Source organism: Puma concolor, chromosome A3 (genome assembly GCF_028749965.1).
Source record: "Puma concolor isolate L17-30 chromosome A3, mPumCon1.1.hap2, whole genome shotgun sequence".
NCBI lineage: Eukaryota > Metazoa > Chordata > Mammalia > Carnivora > Felidae > Puma > Puma concolor.
This window is the reverse complement of record NC_141669.1, coordinates 67,921,587-67,943,890: the sequence shown is the minus strand read 5'-3', so window position 1 is coordinate 67,943,890 and position 22,304 is coordinate 67,921,587. Positions and strand designations below refer to the sequence as shown.

At 39.3% G+C, this 22,304-nt stretch overlaps 1 protein-coding gene across 3 annotated transcripts in view; it reads left to right on the top strand.

The window, feature by feature from the left end:
• SPTBN1 (spectrin beta, non-erythrocytic 1) overlaps positions 1-22,304 on the top strand; it is a 200,540-nt gene that overhangs the window by 41,874 nt on the left and 136,362 nt on the right. For all 3 annotated transcript variants that reach the window (XM_086701103.1, XM_086701105.1, XM_086701106.1), the window contains exon 2: positions 14,030-14,224. In XM_086701103.1, the coding sequence (XP_086557229.1) occupies positions 14,077-14,224 (148 nt within the window). In that variant the 5' untranslated portion in view covers positions 14,030-14,076. The remainder of the gene's footprint in view (positions 1-14,029; positions 14,225-22,304) is intronic.

Here is a 22,304-nt window from a genome sequence, read left to right as displayed (position 1 = left end):
CCTCTGCATTTTTTGGAGAGCTCTAGTTGTTAGAAAGTGCCTTCTAACCCTGAGTCACTATGAATTTGTTGCTCCCTGTCTGCCAAGGAGTTTGTGCCAGTGCCCACATGAGAGCTCCTGAAGCTCTTCTTAAGGGTAGATGCCTTATGTCCCTCTAAGACTTGTTCCCCTGTGAGGTCCTGGCTCCTGGGCCTGGACTTCCAGGTGTCTTCCAACCTGGCTACTCACTTCTCAGCACTCTAGAGTTGGTCAGTGCTCTGGGGTGATGACTTCATTTCTAACAACCAAGCCACCCATGTTTGTACTCTTTTGCTGGCACTTCATGTTGAGCTTACCACATTTTCTAAAAATCTTTTTTTTTAAGTTTAATTATTTATTTGAGAGAGAGAGAGAGCGCGTGTGCCTGAGTGCACAAGTGGGGGAGGGCAGAGAGAAGGAGAGACAGAATCTGAATCACAACAGCCACGCCATCAGTGCAGAGCCCGATGTGGGGCTGGAACTCATGAACTGTGAGATTATGACCTGAGCCGAAACCAAGAGTCGGACCCTCAACCGACTGCACCACCCAGGTGCCCCTGAGCTTACCACATTTTCTTTGGAATGCTGTCAGTTTTCACCTCTTCCAACTTTGGGTACTTAAAATGGAGTACCGATTGTGTTTTTGAACAGTTTTGAGTCTCTTCTTTGTCTGATGTCCTTCACTGTGCTAAGTATACTTTCTGAGGTTTTTAGGTATACTTTCTGTCTGGGCCCTGGGTTATGGACCTGACCCACCACACTTTTCATCTTTGACTTGGCACCCTTTGACTATGGCTCTTCAGCCGACAATGCAGTTTTTACTGAGGAAATTATCCTCTGTAATTTGAAGTTGAAGTTGTCATTTGAAGTTTTTCTTCTTGGTCAGTCAGGGAAGTTAAAAGTTTTAATGTAAATATAGTAAAATTATGCAGATAATTCTTGATCACTTAGGAGTTTATTCAGATTTTGTTTGAGTTTTGCTTTCATTTGAAAAAATTTACCATTCAATACACTGGACATTTTTTTTTTTCTTGATACAGCAGATTTCATAGGGAAAGTGCTTATAATACTCGTGGAAGGTGAAGAATTTTTTTAAGTTTATTTATTAAATGTTTATTATCTGCTATGTGCTAGATATTATATCTACGCATACATTGATGAAAAAGAGAGATGCCCTACTCATGGAGAGTATAGTATAGAAGGTGAGATAGTTATTTAACAAATAATTACACATATAATTACTTAAACGCTATAGGTATGTGCCATGAGGAAAAGATACCAACAAGAGCATATAATAGGAGGCCATGGGTTGGGACTGGGAGCTTCAGAAGAGCTTCCTAAGAGAAGTAATGTTTAGGCTGACCTGGTTCTGTTGTCCCAGTCTTTAAAATCACAGTTACTGAGAGATAGTAGCTCTGTTGCTAATGAGATTAGTAAGCTTCCCTTAATTACAGGAATCTTTTCGAGTCGGCATTAGCGTTTGATGGCAGGAAAGACAGCGTCAGAGTTCACTCAGACATCCCTAAATATCCAGTCACCCCCTGATTTTCTGCCCCCTGATTTTCTCTCTGCACAGGATCATAGAATGCTAACAGGATTTATTGCCTCCAGTTCTCTAATTTACCCTACCATCCTGTTCATTCTTCACTCTGTTGCTGAGTTTGGCAAAAGAAGTAACTAACTTATTTGAAAGCATTTGGAAGCAGGAAAAACAAAGTGCATGTTATGTTGTAGGTATTTTGGGAAGTAGAAAACTGGTTTATTAATAACATATTTCAAGGAGATGAAAGTCTAGGCTTGATTTTGTTCAGGCGAGGAGTTCAAAAATGCAGTTTCCAAAATCATATCAATAGGGAGCTTTTAAAGGGAATGCTCTGGATGCTCTAGTTCTTGTTCTTTTAAGCCTATTTTCTGCTGTTGGGGGGAACAAGGAAAGTTGCTGGTTTCCTTTGCTCTTGAACCTGATTAAGGACTTCACCAGCTGAGACCTTATTTTCATTTTGAAGTGATTTGAGCAATAGCAAATTTGAATTGCAGGCCCATGCCCCTGTAGCTTTGGGTAGGCCATGCTTTAATCTTGGCCTTTGTGAGAAGTTTGGTGTGGGGTGCTGAGCTGACTCAGTCGGTCAGGTTAGGGTCTGGCCCTGTGGTAGATGTACTTGTGTTTGGTCTCCTATGATGAAATGCATGCTCTTAGTTATATATCAGAGAGTTTCTCTGTCATTCTGAACTTGAGGGAACAGTTCAAACACTGTGACTCCTTTTTCTCATATATCAACGTTTAAATATCCTAGAAATCCAAAATGGATCTCCACATTTACTTTAACTGACCTTTGTTACCAAGGTTGATACTGAGCTCCTTTGGAATCAAGCTTTTGAAAGTAATGTGCAGAATTCTAATGGAGTTCAGCCTGTATTAATTGTTAAACGTTGTTTTTTTTTTTTTTTTAAGTTTTTCAAATTGATCAGTTCTAAACAAATTTTAGTAATAGAGGTTTGATCATATTAAAACGGCAATTATTTGAATGTTATTTTCTGAAATTAATGTCAATTCTCCTTTTCAAGTATCATAGCCCAACCTTTACTCATTTTGTTCATATGAAAGGTTACAGATTTCTAAGTAGCTTTGGGAAACATTCACCAGGCATACATAGGGGAAAGGCTTGTTGCCAAAGTATTAACCTGAGCAACGAAAATTGTTTGAACCTCTCTCTGAGAAAACTTAACTAGAGATATTTAAACCTTTGGAAATTTGGGTATTAGACAAGCCTAGGGTTTTGGTCATTTTGCAAAGGGAAATGATTCTTAAAACATTACGTATTAAGATACATGTATTTATTTATCCCAAATGAGATTGTGAAATTAGTGATTGCTCCATTCCTATTCAGATATGATCTGTCTTATTTTGTAACATTTGAAAGCAAACTTCTCGTAAAAACTGATCCTTTTCTAAATGAAACTGAGTGAAGAGAAGGTTCCCACGTATGTAACAATGAGAATTTTATTGGGGTCCAAGATACATTTGATTTAGGCAGAAAAAAGCATTGTGTTTCAGAATTGCTCTGGAGTTAACACTGCTCCTGGCACCTGCCATTTTAATTCATAATTGTTTTTGAGCACCTGCTGTGGCTTAAGTCTGATGCTGGTGTTGGCGTTATAAAAATAAGCAGAACAGAGAGGATCCTGGCCCTCGTGGAGCTTAGGGTATGTGTGCCTCATTCATCATTTCCCATAGTGTTGTTTTTCATTGCCATTTTATATATTTCCTTCATTTGATCACTATTCCAGGAAATAGAGGTACTCATTTTCGCTTGATAGATTTGCAGAGGATTTTGGCAATGGGCTACTCTAGAAGGAAAACTCTGCTTTCCAAATAGAAAGCACATTATTGCTCCTCTATTGTTCCGGTTAGGCGCACATGATACTGACTTAGGAAATTTCTCAAATAAGGCAGTGATATGCCAAACTTACTGAAATTCAGGATCAGCACTTTGGCAGCAGTGCCATTAGGCCTATATTCTAATGTAATTTAAAACTGTCTGGGAATAAGGGTAAGACCAAAATAGTTACTTCTAATGGCTCAGAAATCCCACACTGGCTATCATATCAGATCGTGGTGTTAGGTCTGCATTGAGTTAATGATTTCAGTTTTAATTGCTTCTCTCTGTAAGGAGACAAAAAGAAGTTTGGTCTTTAGCTGCCGATAAAGATAGCCATATGTTTAGTAGAAATTATTGTATTATTTTTTTTGTTTGATTCAAGTTAAGTGATTTTGAGGCATATTAGGTAGACATGGCAAAAGCTTTCTTTCTAAATAAATCTTTTGTTTTCAAAATAAAAAATCTTAGTCTAGATCTGTTTTCAAAATAAAGCTATTCTAAAAAAACCTTCAGGGCTTGCAGATTTATATTTAGAATTGGGTGATATCATAGGTAGGCAGAGAAAATAAATTAGGTACTTTGTTTAAAAATTTCATTTACAAATAGTAAAAGAGGATAAATTTCTATTCAGTGTATTAAGAATTTTTCTTTCATTTAAAACGGTCAAATAATAATTCTGTTTATAATTCCACTGGTTTTTGTGCAGCTTACCCTAAAAAATAGAGGAAGGTCACAGCAATGCCTTGTTTCCCCCCCTACATTATACTCCTCCTTGTTGTAGAAATCTGTTGTTGGTCATTGTGTAATGTAAATTGTTAAGCCATAGTGATGGACTTTTTAAATAGATTGCTTTAAGATAAAATGAATTATGGTCAATGTATTGCTTGCTAGTGAAATGTTTTAAAATAATTAATTTCCTTTACAATAAGGAAAGGAAATTTCCTCCTCCAAATGGTAGAGCCTGGCTTCACGTGCCCATGTTAAAAAATAAAATTTGTTCCTAGGACTTTGTTCATAAAACTAAGTATCAGCCTTTTTGGGGCATCTTTTACTTGTGTAGGAAAGAGGTTATTTCTAAATATTGGGAATGAAGTCCCTTTGAGCTGCTATAAAAAAAAATACCATAGATAAACAGCAGACATTTATTTCTCATGGTTGTGGAGCCTGGAAGGTCCAAGATCAGGGTGCTGGCAGATTTGGTGTCTGATGAGGACCCGCTTCCTAGTTCATAGATGGCTATCACATTTCTGTAACCTCTCCTGGAAGAATGAGGGAGGTTATACTCTGTGTCTGTTCTATAAGGACACTAATCACCTCCCTCAAACCCCACCTCCCAGTACCACCATATTGGGCATTACAATTTAACGTGAATTGTTGGGGGGACACATTCAGTCTATAGCAGAAGGTTTGTGATAGGTGCTTTTTACTCTTAGAATGTTGTAGGGAGAAGGTGGCTTAACCATCATCATTTCTCTAAAGGACATACATTAGTGTTTGGGAAGAGAAGCTCACTGTGAATTTTTACATCAGAAACATGATGAATAGGACCTTTAGTATATGAAATTCTAATCCTTTCTACAAAAAAAAAAAAATTGTTCTTCGTCTTCCTGTCTTCGGTGGCTGCCTTCAGGTCTTCATTTACTTAAAAGTGATACATGTTTTCTCTTAGCTTGGATGGTGCTTTTTAACCTTTTTTTCATTATTCCTTTTCTCTACCAGGAGTCTTTTAGACATTTTTCCCCCTAATCTTCCATCCATGAAATTTTAATACTACAAATACTCCAAATCTCTGTACTTAACATTGGAAAGAGTATTTTCCCCCCATTCCCAAAATGAATTTTCACTCTTTGGGAGGAATATCACCTCCATTGAGAATGCACAATTTTGGAGGCCCATTTAGGTCACTTGCTGCCTTAAGCAGTTAATTAGACTTTGAAGAGGGCTAATCTATTTCCTAATTTATTGAAGAACCTTGAGTCCATTAGATATTTTTTGATATAGACCACTATTAAAGGTTTGTGCTTCAAAATGTAGGCTAAGTCATTCATTTAAAACATGGGCTGTGGAGTCCTATATACTGGGTTCACATCCCCTTGGCTTCTTCTTTTCCTTGCTCTGCTACCTGGAGCAAAGCCTTAGTTTATTCATAGGGCTCATAGGGGTGCCTGGCTGGCTCAATCAGTAGAGTGTGCAACTCTTGATCTTGGGGTTGTGAGTTCAAGCCCCATGTTGGGTGTAGAGATTACTTTTAAAAAAATAAATAAATGATAAAGTAGGACTAATAACGATATCTTCCTCAAAGGTTTCCTGGGAAGGACTGAATGAAAAAGTAAGTAAAGCACTATGCTCACATAAAGTAAGCCAGCATGAAAATTAAGCTATTTTAAGTATTATTAGCATTTTCTTTGGTTGTTAAACTCGTCAGCTCTCTGCATTTTAAAAATTAGATTGAGGGGCGCCTGGGTGGCGCAGTCGGTTAAGCGTCCGACTTCAGCCAGGTCACGATCTCGCGGTCCGTGGGTTCGAGCCCCGTGTCAGGCTCTGGGCTGATGGCTCAGAGCCTGGAGCCTGTTTCTGATTCTGTGTCTCCCTCTCTCTCTGCCCCTCCCCCGTTCATGCTCTGTCTCTCTCTGTCCCAAAAATAAATAAATGTTGAAAAAAAAAAATTAGATTGAGTTATGGCTCAGGATTCAGAGGTGACAAAGATACTATGGATGTTGGGCTCACAGCTGTGACATGGTCCAGTTGTTTAACTCTTTGGGCCCCAGGTCCCCCATTTCTTTAATTAAGATAGAAAACAAGTTGGTTGAAATGTCATATATGGCTGTAATCCTAATAAACATAAATGGATTATATTTGTCCACAAAGTGACAGAAACTCTTGGATTAGATTTTAAAAATGAGAGGCATAACTAAAACCTAAAACAAAATGACTATAGAAGGTAAGAGTGGAATGGAAAAAATATACCAGGTAAATATTACTATCAAAGAAGTAGAGTTAATGTGTGACTAGGGAGAAAATGGACTATTTCCATGTTATTAGCCCACCAAGAAGACAAAATAGATATGATTTGTATTTGTATGTATCCAAGGAATTACAAGGAAAATCTGATAAATCCACACTCACAGTGGGAGATTTTAACCTATTCTGTCACTGATAAATAAAACAGACAGAAGTTAGTATAAAGTATTTGAAGACCACCTTTGTTAACGATGGGTAGTTATTAAACACGTATCTGAGCATACCTCCCTCTCAAAATGGCCTGATTCTATGAATTGTTTGTTTGTATAACTGAATCATGCTTTTTGTATAGTTGGTGTATTCCTGTAAAGCAGCAAGTAAACTGGTCATTTTATTTATTTTTATTTTTTTAATTTTATATTTTATTTTTAAAAATTTACATCCAAATTAGCATATAGTGCAACAATGATTTCAGGAGTAGATTCCTTAGTGTCCCTTACCCATTTAGCCCATCCCCCCTCCCACAACTCCTCCAGTAACCCTCAGTTTGTTCTCCATGTTTATGAGTCTCTTCTGTTTTGTCCTTCTCCCTGTTTTTATATTATTTTTATTTCCCTTCCCTTATGTTTGTCTGTTTTGTCTCTTAGGGTCCTCATATGAGTGAAGTCATATGATTTTTGTCTTTCTCTGACTAATTTCACTTAGCATAATACCCTCCAGTTCCATCCATGTATTTGCAAATGGCAAGATTTCATTCTTTTTGATTGCTGAGTAATACTCCATTGTGTGTGTGTGTGTGTGTGTGTGTGTGTGTGTGTGTGTGTACACACAATGGAGTATGTGTGTGTGTGTGTGTGTGTGTGTGTGTATATATATATACACATACGTATATATATATACACACATATATATATATATGTGTGTTGATAGTGCTGCTATAAACATGGGGGTGCATGTGTCTCTTCAAAACAGCACACCTGTATCCTGTGGATAAATGCCTAATAGTGCAATTGCTGGGTCTTAGGGTAGTTCTATTTTTAGTTTTTTGAGGAACCTCCATACTGTTTTCCAGAGTGGCTGCACCAGCTTGCATTCCCAAAACTGGTCATTTGAAATTTTTTTTTTTTCAACGTTTATTTATTTTTGGGACAGAGAGAGACAGAGCATGAACGGGGGAGGGGCAGAGAGAGAGGGAGACACAGAATCGGAAACAGGCTCCAGGCTCTGAGCCATCAGCCCAGAGCCTGACGCGGGGCTCGAGCTCACGGACCGCGAGATCGTGACCTGGCTGAAGTCGGACGCTTAACCGACTGCGCCACCCAGGCGCCCCAAAACTGGTCATTTTAAAAATGAATGATACTGGGGTGGCTGGCTGGCTCAGTTGGTAGAGCATGACTCTTGATCTCAAGGTTATGAGTTCAAGCCCAATGTTGGGCATAGAGCTTATTTAAAAAAAAAAAAAGGAAGTGAATGATACTTCTATAAAGGACTGGAACTGGGTATGTGACTTTGTTAGCTATCACACTAGAACTTATCATTTATGTCTTGGTTTTGTGAGCAGAGAACTCTGAATACTTAAGATGATGTCTTGGGACTTATTGTGAAACTAACTCCATGAACCTGAATAACAATAGGTTAGCTGAATTTATCCTTCACTTTGGTTCTAGATGTGGTTTCTTGCAGATATTCCTTTTTGTTGGCTGTTTTATTCATGCTGCAGAATGATTCAGTGGGCACATTGCAAACAGGGTGTGACTGCCTTACTTTCTGTGGATGTTTTATAGTTGAGAGGATGGAGGCAGAACTCTCCTGGGTCTCTTCCTGGAAATTGTCAGACACACAGTTTTGTCTCTTCAAAGTACCTGAGGAGAATTGTTTTTAAAGATAGCATACCAGAAATCCATTGTATGCTTTGTCAACTCTTTTAGGAGTAAGTGGGAGGGTTTTTAGTGTTTGCAGAACATTTGAGTCTATGGATTCTGCCAAAATAATTGTTAGCATATGGTTTTCATCTTCAAAAAGAATTGGCAACTGTTAGTTACCTTTTTTTAATTTTCATTTAATTTATTAGAGGATTTAATATAAAATTGGGCATTAAAGGGGCACCTGGGTTGTTCATTCCCCTGATCATCCAACTCTTGATTTCGGCTCAGGTCATGATCCCAGGGTCGTGGGATCAAGCCCCACATTGAAGCTCAGCATGGAGCCTACTTAAGATTCTCTTTCCTCTCCCTCTGCCCTTCTCTCTCTCTCTCTCTCTCTGTCTCTCTCTCTCTCTCTCAAATAAAATTTTAAAAATTGAGTATTAAGGAGGGGTGTGTGTGTGTGTGTGTGTGTATATATGTATGTGTTACCAGTGAAAATCCCATTTATTCTCTACTTGTTACTTTGTAAAATCTGAATAGTTCAGACAAAAAATAAATTCTTTTAGTGGGTAAAAACTAAATTAAAAAGGGAAACATAAATTTCAAAATGTACATGGGGAAGTACCTTATTAAATCTGTTCATGTTTATTAACAGCCTAGTCTAAAATTGTGACCTCCTTAAAAGCAGAATGCCTAGAAGATCTGTATAGCTCAGAATAGTATGTATTTTGGCCTTTGTGACTGATGAGATGGTACTAGCATGGCAGCTTGAATTGACATTGCCTCTGTCAAGAAGGTAACATCTGCCTCACCTTCCAGACCTCCATCTACCGGTCTCCCACCCACCTAGCCAGCCACAAATAAATAATTAGCAAGCACTTAATGTTTCCACGCACTCCACTAAGAGTTGAGAAGATACAAGGACAGTAAGATGGGAACGTGACCTTGAGAGCCTATGGCATATTAACAGTAAGTAACTAGAAGTTTTGTAATTTTGAAACAGTCTTATAATGGTATGGTAAGTGATATGTCAGTGGTGTATAAGGTGTCTGGGAGCTCCCTCCCAGGCTTATGCAGGCTTATCTAAGGTGGTCTTAATTCAGACCAGGAGCTAATGGTGGTAACTGATAAGAGATAGCTTCCTGGATGAAGTGATACCTAAGCTAGGATTTGTGGGAAGAGGAGAAAGCTGTTTCCAGGTAGCCTGTTGGTAAGTCAAGAGCTTGACTTTTTTTCTCAGGAGCTACAAGAGCTTAGAACAGTAATATTGAAACCAGGCTAGAGAGCTGGTCAGAGCTCCCTCATGAAGAGTCACATTTCTCTTCAAAGGTTTCTGGGCATATTTGAAGGGGTGGACATTGGTGGGTTTAGTCACAGGAATGAAATGATTGGACTTACATTTGAGAAAGTTCCCTCTGGTGGCAATGTAGGGGAAAGGGTTAGGGGTTAAAATTGGAGGTGAGTTGCTGGAAAAAGAAGAAACTGTTGCTTAAGCTAACTCTTGGGATTTTCAGGGGGTACCAGCAGCCTTGGGGGCTGAAGATGGGAGGAGAGGGGGAGATGGGGACTGCAAGGTGAGGTAACTGGAAAAAAGGAAGGTGGCATTTAGTGAGGGAGTGATGGAAGGGAAACCGGGTCTGCAGGGAGGAACTAGGGGTTTAGTTTTAGACACTGACCTGGTGATCTTTAGCACTTAGCTGTCCAGGGAGCAGCAGTCAACATAGGAAGGATCCAAAGCTTGGGGAGTGGGTAACATCACCAAGGGAGATTTTGTACAGTAACAGAAGAGGGCAGTGGAAGGAAACTTGGAGATAACCATAAGAAACAAAAACCTGTACATTTATCTAATACCTGTGTCACATGGAAAACAGATTTGGCATCTCGGAAAATTAACAGATATGGTATTTTCCTTCTGGGCTTTGAGAGATACTGGCTTACAGAATTTTAATCAATAAAGAGGTGAACTAATGGAATACTACTAAAACTTGGAATGGTAATGTTCTGGATTTTTTCTTGATGGTTGTGACCTTATAGTGGTACATGTAAGAGCTGTAGGAACCTCTTTGCCTTCTAGATCTAGATCTAAACTGGTCTGCCAATTTAAAGAAATAAAATTATTGTCTTATTGAAGCAGAAAATGATGAGCTTTTGGAATTTTTTTTGTATCTTTTGGAAAATTCCAGTTCATAGGATGTAGGGTTACAGAAGAGTAACGTTGTTGAGAAGTCTTGGCATTTTCTTATATATTCCTTGTTCTCTCTCTCTCTCTCTCTCTCTCATGGCTGGGAAAGTGGGTATGTACTTTTACCCATCTTCCCAAACCTAGCCACAAAAACATGGGTATTACTTACTGTACCCAGTATATTATTGATTTTTATTCATTTGGGGATTATTTAATGAGCTCCTGCTGTGGTGATCAAGTGAGAATCCAGGCCCTTACTTGAGCCCATAGTGGCAGGGAGGAACCTTCTCTGGGAGGGGAGAGTGTCTTGTTTCATGCCAACCTTATATAGCCATCTCAGGCTTTCCAAATGGTGGACCCACTAGGCAGAGTTCCAAGATGGCCAGCTCTCCTTTCTTCTCTCCTCCTAATCTCCCCACAGCCATTTAAGAAATACAGATTACTTCACTGGCTGTGGGGTCACATGGCTGATAGCACCTTAGGAAAATCTAGCCCTTTATAGATAACCTACTAGAGACACCTCCACTGGCACTTGTTGAAATAGGCTGGGGGATAATAATGTTTATAGTGTGCTGAGCTTTCTGGAATCCACATGTCATGGGCATACTCATCCACATCTTTCCTTGACTCTGACTTTCCCTTTATCCTCAGGTTACTCTGTTGTTGTTTTTGAAAACCTAGAAACACCCTTTCACTGTGGCCCTTTGGGGTTTGGGATGTTTCATTTTAACATTGCCCTGGTATGGCGGGGGGCGCGGGGAGCTTCCATCTTCCATCATTATGAAAAATCAGCTGTTTGATAAAGATATTATCTTAGGACAGATGGAAAATGTTAAGGAAAAAAGTGACCCCGATGTCCAAGTTCTTAGACACTCAAGTGAACCAATTGAAAAAAAAAGAATTAAGTGATAGCATCAATATTTCTTTGTACACAAACTAGTAGGAGCTTTTGCTTCCCACGTTGCTCTTTGTCTTAAGGGAAAATTACGTTATTAAAGAACACCATTAAAGAAGAATTTTTAGGACAAGACGTACTTATGTGCTTTGAATGACTTATTTAAAGCTTAGAGGAGGATTAACGCTTGTTGAGAAATTTCTGGAAAGCAGTTGCTGAATTTGGGATAAGTCATTGGTAGGAAGAGGGTTGCATAGGGGAAAGGATTGCAGTTAGTTGGGCTTACTCAGGAGTCCGATGTGGTGGGATGGAGCACAGGTTGTTAGCTGCCCTAGAGGCCGTGGTGTGGCTTGTTCTCATTGGTCAGCAGGTGGCACCAAATAGCCAGCACGAATCTGGAGAGGTATGTAGTGTTTAGATTTCACCATGGGTTGGGTTGAATTGCACTTTCTCTGCTTTCACAAATTTGTAATTCATAGCACTTTCACATTTTTCCCCCATAGAGATGGCATCCTCCAAGGCTGAATTTTACGAAAGTCTTTGGTATTAACATAGTTATGAAAATTAACCATCTCCCAAGGTCAAATGGTACATGACATTATTGATTTTTTTTTGAAGGGGTTTATGACTCAATGTGAAAAGCAACAAACAGTAAGATCAATAGAATATACTTATTGGCTTAATTTTCTATAATTTTTTTTATGTTTTTATAAAATGTGGTTAAATACGTTGCTAATGTAAGTCTTAAAATTACTGATAAGTTTATATTGTTGGAATTGATTATGTCTACCTGATGGGAATCCAGGATTTTACTCCCATCTAAATGTTTGTGTTTGAGCGAAGATGGGTCATTATTTGGGTCATTGAGCTCTTCATTTCCTCCCAACAAGCTATCCTGCTTCTCAACATAAAGTCTCTCCTTTGCCTGGGATGCTGTTGCTCCTGATCTGGGCATGACTCGTTCCTTTTTGACACTGAGATCTCATTTTAAATACTGACTCAGAGAGGACTTTCCTGACCACCAAATCTCAAATAGTCTCAAAGTTTTCTCTCTCTCTCTTTTTAAGGTTTATTCATTCATTTTTGAGGGGAGGGGGCAGGGGGCATTGTGCAGAGAGAGAGGGAGAGAGAGAATCCCAAGCAGACATGGGGCTTTGAGTTCATGACCTGAGCCAAAATCAAGAGTCAGACTGTTAACTGACTGAGCCACACAGGCACCCCTCTCTTTCTTTTTTAAATTGAGATATAATTGATGTATAATATTATATTAGTTGAAGGTGAACAACATGTTGACTTGATATATATGTGTATTGCAACATGATCACCACTGTAGCACTAGCTAACATCTCTGTCACGTGATATAATTACCGTGTGTGTGTGTGTGTGTGTGTGTGTGTGTGTGTGTGGTGTGAACAATAAGATCTAGTCTCTTAGCAACTTTGAGGTTTATAATACAGTGTGGTTGATCATTGACTGTGTTGTATCACTCCACTTTTCATTTTTTTTTCAACTATTTTGCCTTTTCTTGTGTGCTTTTTGTTCAGCTCCTCCTCCTATGCCATATGCTTCACTAGAGCTGAGTCCTTATCTTTTTTTTTATTTTTTTTTAATTTTTTTTTAATGTTTATTTATTTTTGAGACAGAGAGAGATAGAGCATGAGTGGGGAGAGACAGAGAGAGGGGGAGGGATCTGAAGCAGGCTCCAGGCTCTGAGCCGTCAGCACAGAACCCAATGTGGGGCTTGAACTCACGCACCGCAAGATCATGACCTGAGCTGAAGTCAGAGGCTCAACTGACTGAGCCACCCAGGTGCCCCGAACTGAGTCTTTATCTTGTTTACTGTTATCCCTAGCATCTGAAACAGTGCTGAGCATGTAGTGAGTCCTAAGTACATTCTAGTTCAGTGGATGAATCATAGTTGTATTGAAGAGAGAAGAAGCTATATAAGCTGAATGTATTTCTCATTATTCTCTGAGGGTATTTTGATAAAGTGAAGACAGCAGTGGACCAAAAGTTGAGGCCTAGGTTCTTGTTTCTTATTTGTTCTTGTAAAATACTGTGACCTGGGTGGGTCCCTGAGAAATGGGTATTGGTCATAGAATTTGTAAATAACAATAATATAAATAATTGCAGTCATTATTGTTTGAACCTCTCCTATGCACCAGAACAGTCCTTGGTGCCTTACATTTACTATTTCATTTGATCTTAGGCATCTGTTAGTTCTGATATGAAAATGAGATATTTAGGTGAAATGATCTGTTCTCTTATACAACATTTTATGAATTTCTAGGAGAAGCAAAGAGATTATAGTTTATGGTGGTACACAGTAGAAGTAAATGAGTTCATTCAGAAGCCCTAGGTGTTCATCTTAGTTCTTAAATAAAACTTTAAAACTGCAAAACTTAAACATTACAAAGAGGGAAGAAACTCACCCTGTATTGGGTGTGTGTCATCTCATTCAGTCCTGTGAACAACGTGGAGAGTATCTTTCCTCTTTAATGGTTGGGGAAACTGAGACGCAGAGATGTTAAATAACCTAGCCAAGGTCACACACAAGGTGTTATGAGGCAGTGCTCAAGTTCAAAACCAGCATTGATTTACCCCAGAAACTTGTTCTTGACATGTAGGAATTGTTCTACAAGTCTACTTTACCTTTATCCCAGTAGGTTTCATGGGAGCACAGAGCATTTTTGACCTCTAAATAGGATTTTCTTGCTCTTTCTCACAGAACTGTAAGAAGGAGCTGATGTGGAGGAGCAGCTGAGACAGTTCAAGATGACGACCACAGTAGCCACAGACTATGACAACATTGAGATCCAACAGCAGTACAGCGATGTCAACAACCGCTGGGATGTGGATGACTGGGACAATGAGAACAGCTCCGCAAGGCTCTTTGAGCGGTCCCGAATCAAGGCTCTGGCAGGTAAGTCTTCTCATGCCCTGTGACAGAAGCCCAGGGGCCTGATAGTTCCCTTTAAAATCACCCACCCTTTCTCTTCTACAGGAAGGTCAGCTCACCTCTACTTAAACATGTCCTAGGAGTTGACCGTTGCATAAGGTAGCCAGGTCCATATTTGGGGAACTGTTGATCCTAAGGCCAAAATGATTGAGTGATTTTTTTTCAAGCTGCCCTAGGTTATTAAGAATTCTTTTATTTTTGACTCCTCTTACATTTCAAAATAATGCAGCATATTGTACCGTATTCAGACAAATGTACAAATCATCCTGTGTGCTTAGTTGCTGTGATATTTTAGTTGACCTGACTTGTTACAGTAGAGTTCTTACTTTGACTGACCAAGAGTAGTTAGCATCACATGCAAGGGTTTTAGATGTAAAGAGCAATAACTTAATGTGGTGAGGGCATATTTAATGCTACAACAGGTAAGTTTGCCATTAATTCACTAAAATTAGCAGGAACACATCCTTCCTTTGTGGTTTCTAACTCTCTTGGTGCTGTTGAATACTTAGAACACACTTTTACCCTAACCCTAGTTGGGGTAGGTAGTGGTCTTGCCCTGAATTGCCCTGGAAATCAGGAAAGGGTTTCATCAGGGTTTCATCAGGATTCAGCAGTACTGAATATATGTAAACCAAGGGTCAAAGTGGAGTCTATTTAAGGTCTTGCATCTGTACTTTGAGATTTTAAATAAAATGGTTTCTAAATGAGAGAAGTACGTTTATGACTTTTTTTCTGAATGTCTTTAATCATGACACATAAATTATAGCCATGATTTAACAGGTAAGTTTACTGTTAATTGTTCATATAGCTCACATTTTTTACCTTTATAGTATAATTTGCTTATGATGCATGTGTCATTTAGAGTTCTCTTGATTGTAAGCAAAAGGAAACCTAACCCAAAGTGGTTTAAATGGTAAAGAAAATGTATTGATCACATGGAAGACAAATTTGGCCTTTAAGCAAGACTTATTCCTGGGCTTAAATGGTGTGCACAGGACCCAGTTTCCTTCTCTATATTTGTTGGCCTTATAGTTCCCAGATGGCTGCCCCAGGTCCCAGATCCGTCTGTAAGGATACCCAGGAGAAAAGAGCACCTCTGCTGCCCCAGTACTTCTACCATGTCCTAGGATCAGTCTCACTGACCTGATCGATCATGACTTGGGCCATGGGCCTTCCTTAGAATCTCTTTTCCAGTGGAGTCAGAGAAGAGGGTACTCTGATTGACATTAGCTAATGAGGATGTACTTCTGGCGTGGGGGTTGTGGGGTGAGGCAGAGAGGGGTCAGTTCCATCTGAGCTCCTTGGCTAGAAAATTTGGTATATAACAGGAAGGAGGAGGAGGGAAATGGATGCTGGGAATATAGCTAACTAAATGCTATAGGAAGGTTATTCAGTTGCCTTAGAATAATTTGTCTCTTGAGTGGTGGTGATTTAATGATCTTTCTTGAGCTTGCCTGATTGAGTGCATAAATGAATGATTAACCAGATAGTCACTCTAGAATTGAAGCTTTATTTTCTAGCTTATTCATTAACATGGAAGCCTATGGAAACCTTGCTGCTGGCTTGTGCTAGTGGATTGATTTGTACTTTAATCCCTTACCTCTTTTTCTTGAATCTTCATTTAAGCCTTTAGACTAGTATGATTTGGGTAGCCAGTTACCTTTGATCATGAATCATTTACTTTCTGGTTCTAGGCTACTATGTATTATCTCCCTTTTAAGAAGAATAATATGGGGTGCCTGGGTAGCTCAGTCTTTTTAAGCATCCGACTTTGGCTCAGGTCATGCTCTCACAGCTCATGAATTTGAGCCCCGGGTGGGGCTCTGTGCTGACAGCTTGGAGCCTGGAGCCTGCTTCAGATTCTGTATCTCCCTCTCTCTTTCTGCCCCTCCCCTGCTCACACTCTGTCTCCCTCTCTCTCTCAAAAATAAATAAACATTAAAAAAAATTAAAAAAAAAAAAGAAGGGGCGCCTGGGTGGCGCAGTCGGTTAAGCGTCCGACTTCAGCCAGGTCACGATCTCGCGGTCCGGGAGTTCGAGCCCCGCGTCAGGCTCTGGGCTGATGGCTCAGAGCCTGGAGCCTGTTTCCGATTCTGTGTCTCCCTCTCTCTCTGCCCCTCCCCCGTTCATGCTCTGTCTCTCTCTGTCCCAAAAAAAATAAATAAACGTTGAAAAAAAAAAATTAAAAAAAAAAAAAAAAGAAGAAGATGTATTTACAACTGTAGAGCAGTTCTTGCTTTTTGTATCTGGTCTTTCCTGCAGTTCTGGAGGATATCTCCAGCTGTATTTAGTATTGGTCAGTTTTCTTAAACTTCCTAGGGTGGCTTTTCTTCCATGCTATCTGGGTCCCTGAACTACTATAGTTAATGATAGTAAGCACTTAACATGGTGTTTACTGTGTGCAGGCACTGTTCTAAATGCATTGTATATATTAACAGCTAATCCTATAACAAACCATATAGGAGGGGCATTATTATTATCTATAGTGTATAGATGAGGAAATTGAGGCATGGAGAGATTAACTAGCTTGCCCAAGGTCACACTGCTGATAAATGGCTAAGGCAGACTGCCTCCAAAGTGTATACCTATTTTTCTATATTCAGTAAAATACAAAATGATTCAAAGCATATTAGTATAGAGTATTGATAATGAGTAATTGAAACATGTTTTTAAAAAGATCTTTAAAAGGCTCAGGAATGCATCTTGTGGTCTAGAAGAAGCCATGAGTAACCATGACAAGTTATTGAAAAGAAAACATGTTGCCTCCAAGTTAAATAGAAAAAAAAAAATTGCTTTCAGTGAATCCAGAAAATATCAGGAAAACCATCTGTGTATTGGAGGAGATTTTCTTGTTATCTGACTTCCCACTTCTGTGGGACAGAAAGATCTCTGAACTCTCTAAGAACTCTTATATGCTGAAAACAAGAGTAACAGAACAGTCCGGCAGTGTCTGGAACAGTGGTTCTAGAATGTGAGCATGCATCAGAATCACCTGGTCATCTTGTTCATTGCTGGGCCAACCCCCAAGTTTCTGATTCATTAAGTCCAGGATAGGGCTTGATAATTTGCATTTCTAACAGGTGATACTGATGTGGCTGGTCTGGGGAATCACATTTCCAGACTGGTGTGGAGTATTGATGTTTGGTCTATTTCCTTGGGCGTCTGAGACTATTTCATCTAGACCCAGCTGAAGTCTAGTAAGAATTAAAGTATCAAACTCAACAGAGCTATCTGAAAGACACACTTTAATATGGGAGTGGTGTGGAAGGCTGGCACCTCATTTTGAGAGGAGAGAAATATCTTCCTGTTCCTTACAGGGAAGTAGTATAGTGATAGGCCCAGCGTGAGAGAGTGCTGTTGTAGGATTTCTGTTACAAATGCACATTCTAAAGTGGGAAATCTTGGTTAGAGCACTAGAAATGTGAGTAGAAATGTGCATACCAAGTTTCCTGTCCCTCTTAAGTGTTCTGCATATTGAGTCTTCTCTAGATTTTCAGTCTGAAACTCCGAGGTGATATACAAAGGACATTACTGCAGGAATTCATCTTTTTATAGTGTGCTGTATTGATAGTGTGTCTTATATTGATAATGTAACAACCACCTTGGGTTGTGTCCTTTACTAAGTGGCTTTTCTCTGAGAAAATAAGGTGAGGTAAACTACTTGCTACTAGTTTTTACCCAGTTCGCAGATCCTTTCTATTATTAAGCTGCTATATATGTAATATATATTACATATTTTACATATAGGTAATATATATTATGTATATGATATATATTTTTTTTCCTCTGAGTTGTAAAAACCATTCTTAATTTCAGTTTTACTTGCCTTCATCCTCTTCTTGCTTTTAACTTTGTGGTATAATAAGAAATAAATTTTATCTTTGCACTCAGATCCTGGCACAGAACTCCTAAAACCCTTGGAATTTGCTGTCTTTTGTTATTCATAAAAAGCCTTCTTCCTCACACCTGGATTTATGCTAGTGGAGGTGACTTAGGGTGAAACCTTTAGATAGTGTTAGGATGGGACTGGTCACTGGAATGACCAAATAATGAGACGGTGGGAACTTTCAGCCCCATCCACCAACCTCCAGGAAAGAGGGGGAGCTGGAGATTGAGTTTAATCTCAGTGGATGATGATTTAATCAATCATGTCTACATATTGAGACTTTCATAAAAACTCCTAAATGACTGGATTTGGAGAACTTCTGAGTTGGGGAACACACCAGTGTGTTGGAAGTGTGGTGTGTCCTGTGAGGCCATGGAAGTTCTGCCCCCACCCCATGGAAGTTCTGCCCCCCAATACCTTGGCTACATACCTCTTCCATTTGGCTGTTTCTGAGTTGACTCCATCATAATAAACCAGCAAAATAAGTATTTTCTGGAGTTCTGTGAGTCCTCCTAGTAAATTTTTGAACCTGAGGGTTGTGTTCATGGACCTGATGAACTTCTGCTGTTCAGTCAGAAATATGGTGGTCTCAGGCCTGTGACTGGCATCTGAAGTGGAGGCAGTCTTGTGGGACAGATCCCTTAAGCTGGGGGGTCAGCGCTAACTCCAAGCACTTAGTGTCAGAGTTGAATCATAGTCTGGGACACCCAGTTGGTGTCAGAGTTGTATCAGACTCAGTAAGATATTTCATAGGGGAGATGGCTTCCCTGGTATGGTGTGGAACGTGGCCATGTTTTAAAAATGTAGGAATCAGGCCTGCAGTCACTTGTCAAGTGCCAGTTTATCATTGCAAAGATGAAAGAGTCTGGAGTTGGGTCACTTCCATTGCCCAAGGAGCTTTGAATCTTTCCATTCTCCTTAGACTTTTTTTGCTTGAAAATTAGTCTGATTCATCTCTCAGTCACTCAGCACCCCCCTCCCATTCTTTAGTATCTGAAACATCAGAGGAAAACACTAGTGAAAGCATCAGGAGCTGAGCACTGCTGTCTTCATAATCCACCTAGAGAATCTCCTGGTGGGGTTGAAAACAGCAGCTCTTTCTTACAGTAGAGAAAACCTTCATCTGAAAGTTTCCCCCTCACACAAGTTAGGTGGAGAGAGGGTCTCTTGAATTGTTAGCTTATAAAATGTCGAGACTGGGCACCTGGGTGGCTCAGTCAGTTATGCAGCCGATTTTGGCTCAGGTTATGATCTCAGGGTTTGTGTGTTTGAGCCCTATATCGGGCTCTATGCTGACAGCTCAGAACCTGGAGCCTGCTTCAGATTCTGTGTCTCCGGCTCTCTCTGCGCTCCCCCCCCCCCACCTCATTCTCTGTCTCTGTCTCTCTCTCTCTCTCGAAAATAAATACTAAACAATAAAAAAATTAAAAGGTCAAGACTTAGGAATGTTTTAGAAAGTAATTAGAATTAATATTGACTCTTGCCACATGTTCACAAATTTTATATATACGAGGCTGGGGAGATTTATACTTGTGCCTAAATTGTGCGCTCCCATTTATAATGTAGAAGGAAGATGAGAAGAGCATTGGTGCATTGTGTTGTGTAGCAGAGATCATGCCGTGCCAATTCAGCCTTAAGGCAGAGTGCTGTGAAGTGACTTTTTTTTATGCATTCTGTAAATGATTTCCTGCATCCCATGATGGTGTGCCCACATTCCTGACCTCTGACCAAATTGCCCCAGTAGTGTGGAACATGTGGTAATGAAAGTGATTTAGAAAAAGCTGGACTTTTTGCAAAGCAACGTTTTATTTGAAATAAAAACAAAAAAAAACTTAGATCTTTTAAAGAAATGTAAAAGGTAAATGGTTTCTTTTTACAAGTGATAAGTGTTTATGGTTACAGGTTATATTTTGTAGAATCAACATAAAGTAGGAAAGGAAAAGTAGTCCATTAAAAAGTACATTTTGCTTGAAAATATTGATAAAGTAATTAGAATTAATATTTTTGTATCAACACTCATCAGCAGTAATTTTAAAAATTGGGAGGATGTACAACAAAATAATGTTTATTTCTGAATGACTTCCCTTTTTTCTTACCTGTATTTGAATTTTTTCCTGACATAAAATCTGAACTAATTTGTAATAAGGAAAACAAAACATAAATTCCTAATACCGCATTCAGAAGTTTTAATTATTTCCACAAAAAAATCATGTCATAGAAAAGTTATAGGAAAAAGCCTATACATAAATGAGTAGTTAAAAAAGACAGAAATTAAAAATGAAATTCCTTTGGGAGTTGTCACTCGTCAACATTTATGAGCTAAAATTATTCATAAGAGCCTTTCTGCTAAGCTATGGACTTGGAAGAAGAAATTGACCTTGAGTTTACATGGTTAGTGGGGAATCAAGGACACCTGATAGCCATAGGAAAATGAGCTGAAGGCCACTCACTAATTGTATCTTTTACATTATATCCATAGAGCATATAAGTTATTAGCGGCTATATGTATAGGCCAGACTCCCTTTAAATACAAGCATTTGAATGAACAATAATTTTTGTGGAGCATTTAATCAGCTAAAGCACTGATTTGCTTTAAATGTTTAAAGCAGTATTGTCCAAAAGAAATGTAAAACTAGCCACATGTGATTTTTTTTTTTTTTAATGATTTTGTTTTTTGAGAGAGAAAGAGAGAGCAAGCACACATGTGCATGCAGGGGATGGGCAGAGTGAGAAGGGGACAGAGGATCTGAAGCAGGCTCTGTGCTGTGCACAGAGCCTGATGCAGGGCTCAAATTCAACAAACCCTGAGATCATGACTTGAGCCGAAGTCAGATACTAAACCAACTGAGCCATCTACCCACATGTGATTTTTAACTTTCATCTTCTAGTTAATCAGATCATCTCAGATATTATCGTATCAATGTGCAATCAGTATAAGAAGTTAGCAAGATACTTCACATTTTTTCTACTAAGTCTTTGAAATTCAATATATATTTTACCACCCACATTTCTTATGGTCATTAGTCACGTGTGGCCAGTGGCTACCAATTTGGACAGAGCAACTTGAATGCCTTCACATAGACACTTACTGGTTAAAACTTTATAGATCCAGCCACACAAATGTGAGCTTAAAATACCCATCAGGTATTTGGTCTTGAGTATATTTATAAAGCAGTAAGTAGTTGGCCACTTGGCTAAGTGTAAATTTAAATTCTGATTGGGAATAATGCATCAGTCAAATTGTTGTTGTAAAAATGAATCTCCTTTTTGTGCTTTCTGGTACTAAGACACAGGTAGCAACAACGCAGATCTTGTACCACATCTTTGTTCTGCTGTTTCAGCTGAAAATTTGGCACTGCTCTCAAGCACTGTTTTTGGATGCAGAGGACTCAATAGCACACTTACTTAAAAATGCACATTTAAGGTTCCCCCATAAGTTGAGATTCACCACTGGGGGAGGGAACCCAGTGATCTGCATTTTTAATGCATCTGATACACTTTTTGAGAAACATTTTCCTGGGACATGGCCTGAGTGTTCTCACTTAATATTCATATCCTGTTCTGGCTGAGTCTTCCCCTCAAAGTAAAAATCAACTTTTTATCTCTTCTTCAAAATATCAGTCTGCCCTTTCCCCCAGTAAGCAGGTCACAGTTTATGTTTTGATATCTTGACACCTAAGAAGCCTTAATGTTGTGCCCAAACTGAGTACAGTGCTGTCTCCTGGCAGGGGGAGCACATTCTTCCTCTAATCCCAGGCCTCATTCCAGCCCCTCTCTGGGTGGATCCTCTTGGTCCCAGAGATGATAAAGCGCCCCCCCGCCGCCCGTCCCCAACCTCTATCACTGTTGAGGCCTTTTAGTTTGTAATCTCCAGGAGGGTAGACAGTTTCTCTGGGCCTAAATTAGCTTTCTAGTGCTAATCAAAATTAGTAAGGAAACTTGAAAGGTATATCCTAAAAAAAATCTGCAGTTATAGATAAAAATAAAAATTCAGGGACAGGGTTTTTCTCAGGAGGAAAAGAGCTGGATTCTGTACACTGAAAATTGGAGCAAAACTTGTCATAGTTTCTCCCACGTGAGTACAAATTTCAAGCTGTGGTTAAAGTTATGTACTTAAGTTGTTTACATAATTCTAGAATAGATAGACTTGCACATAGA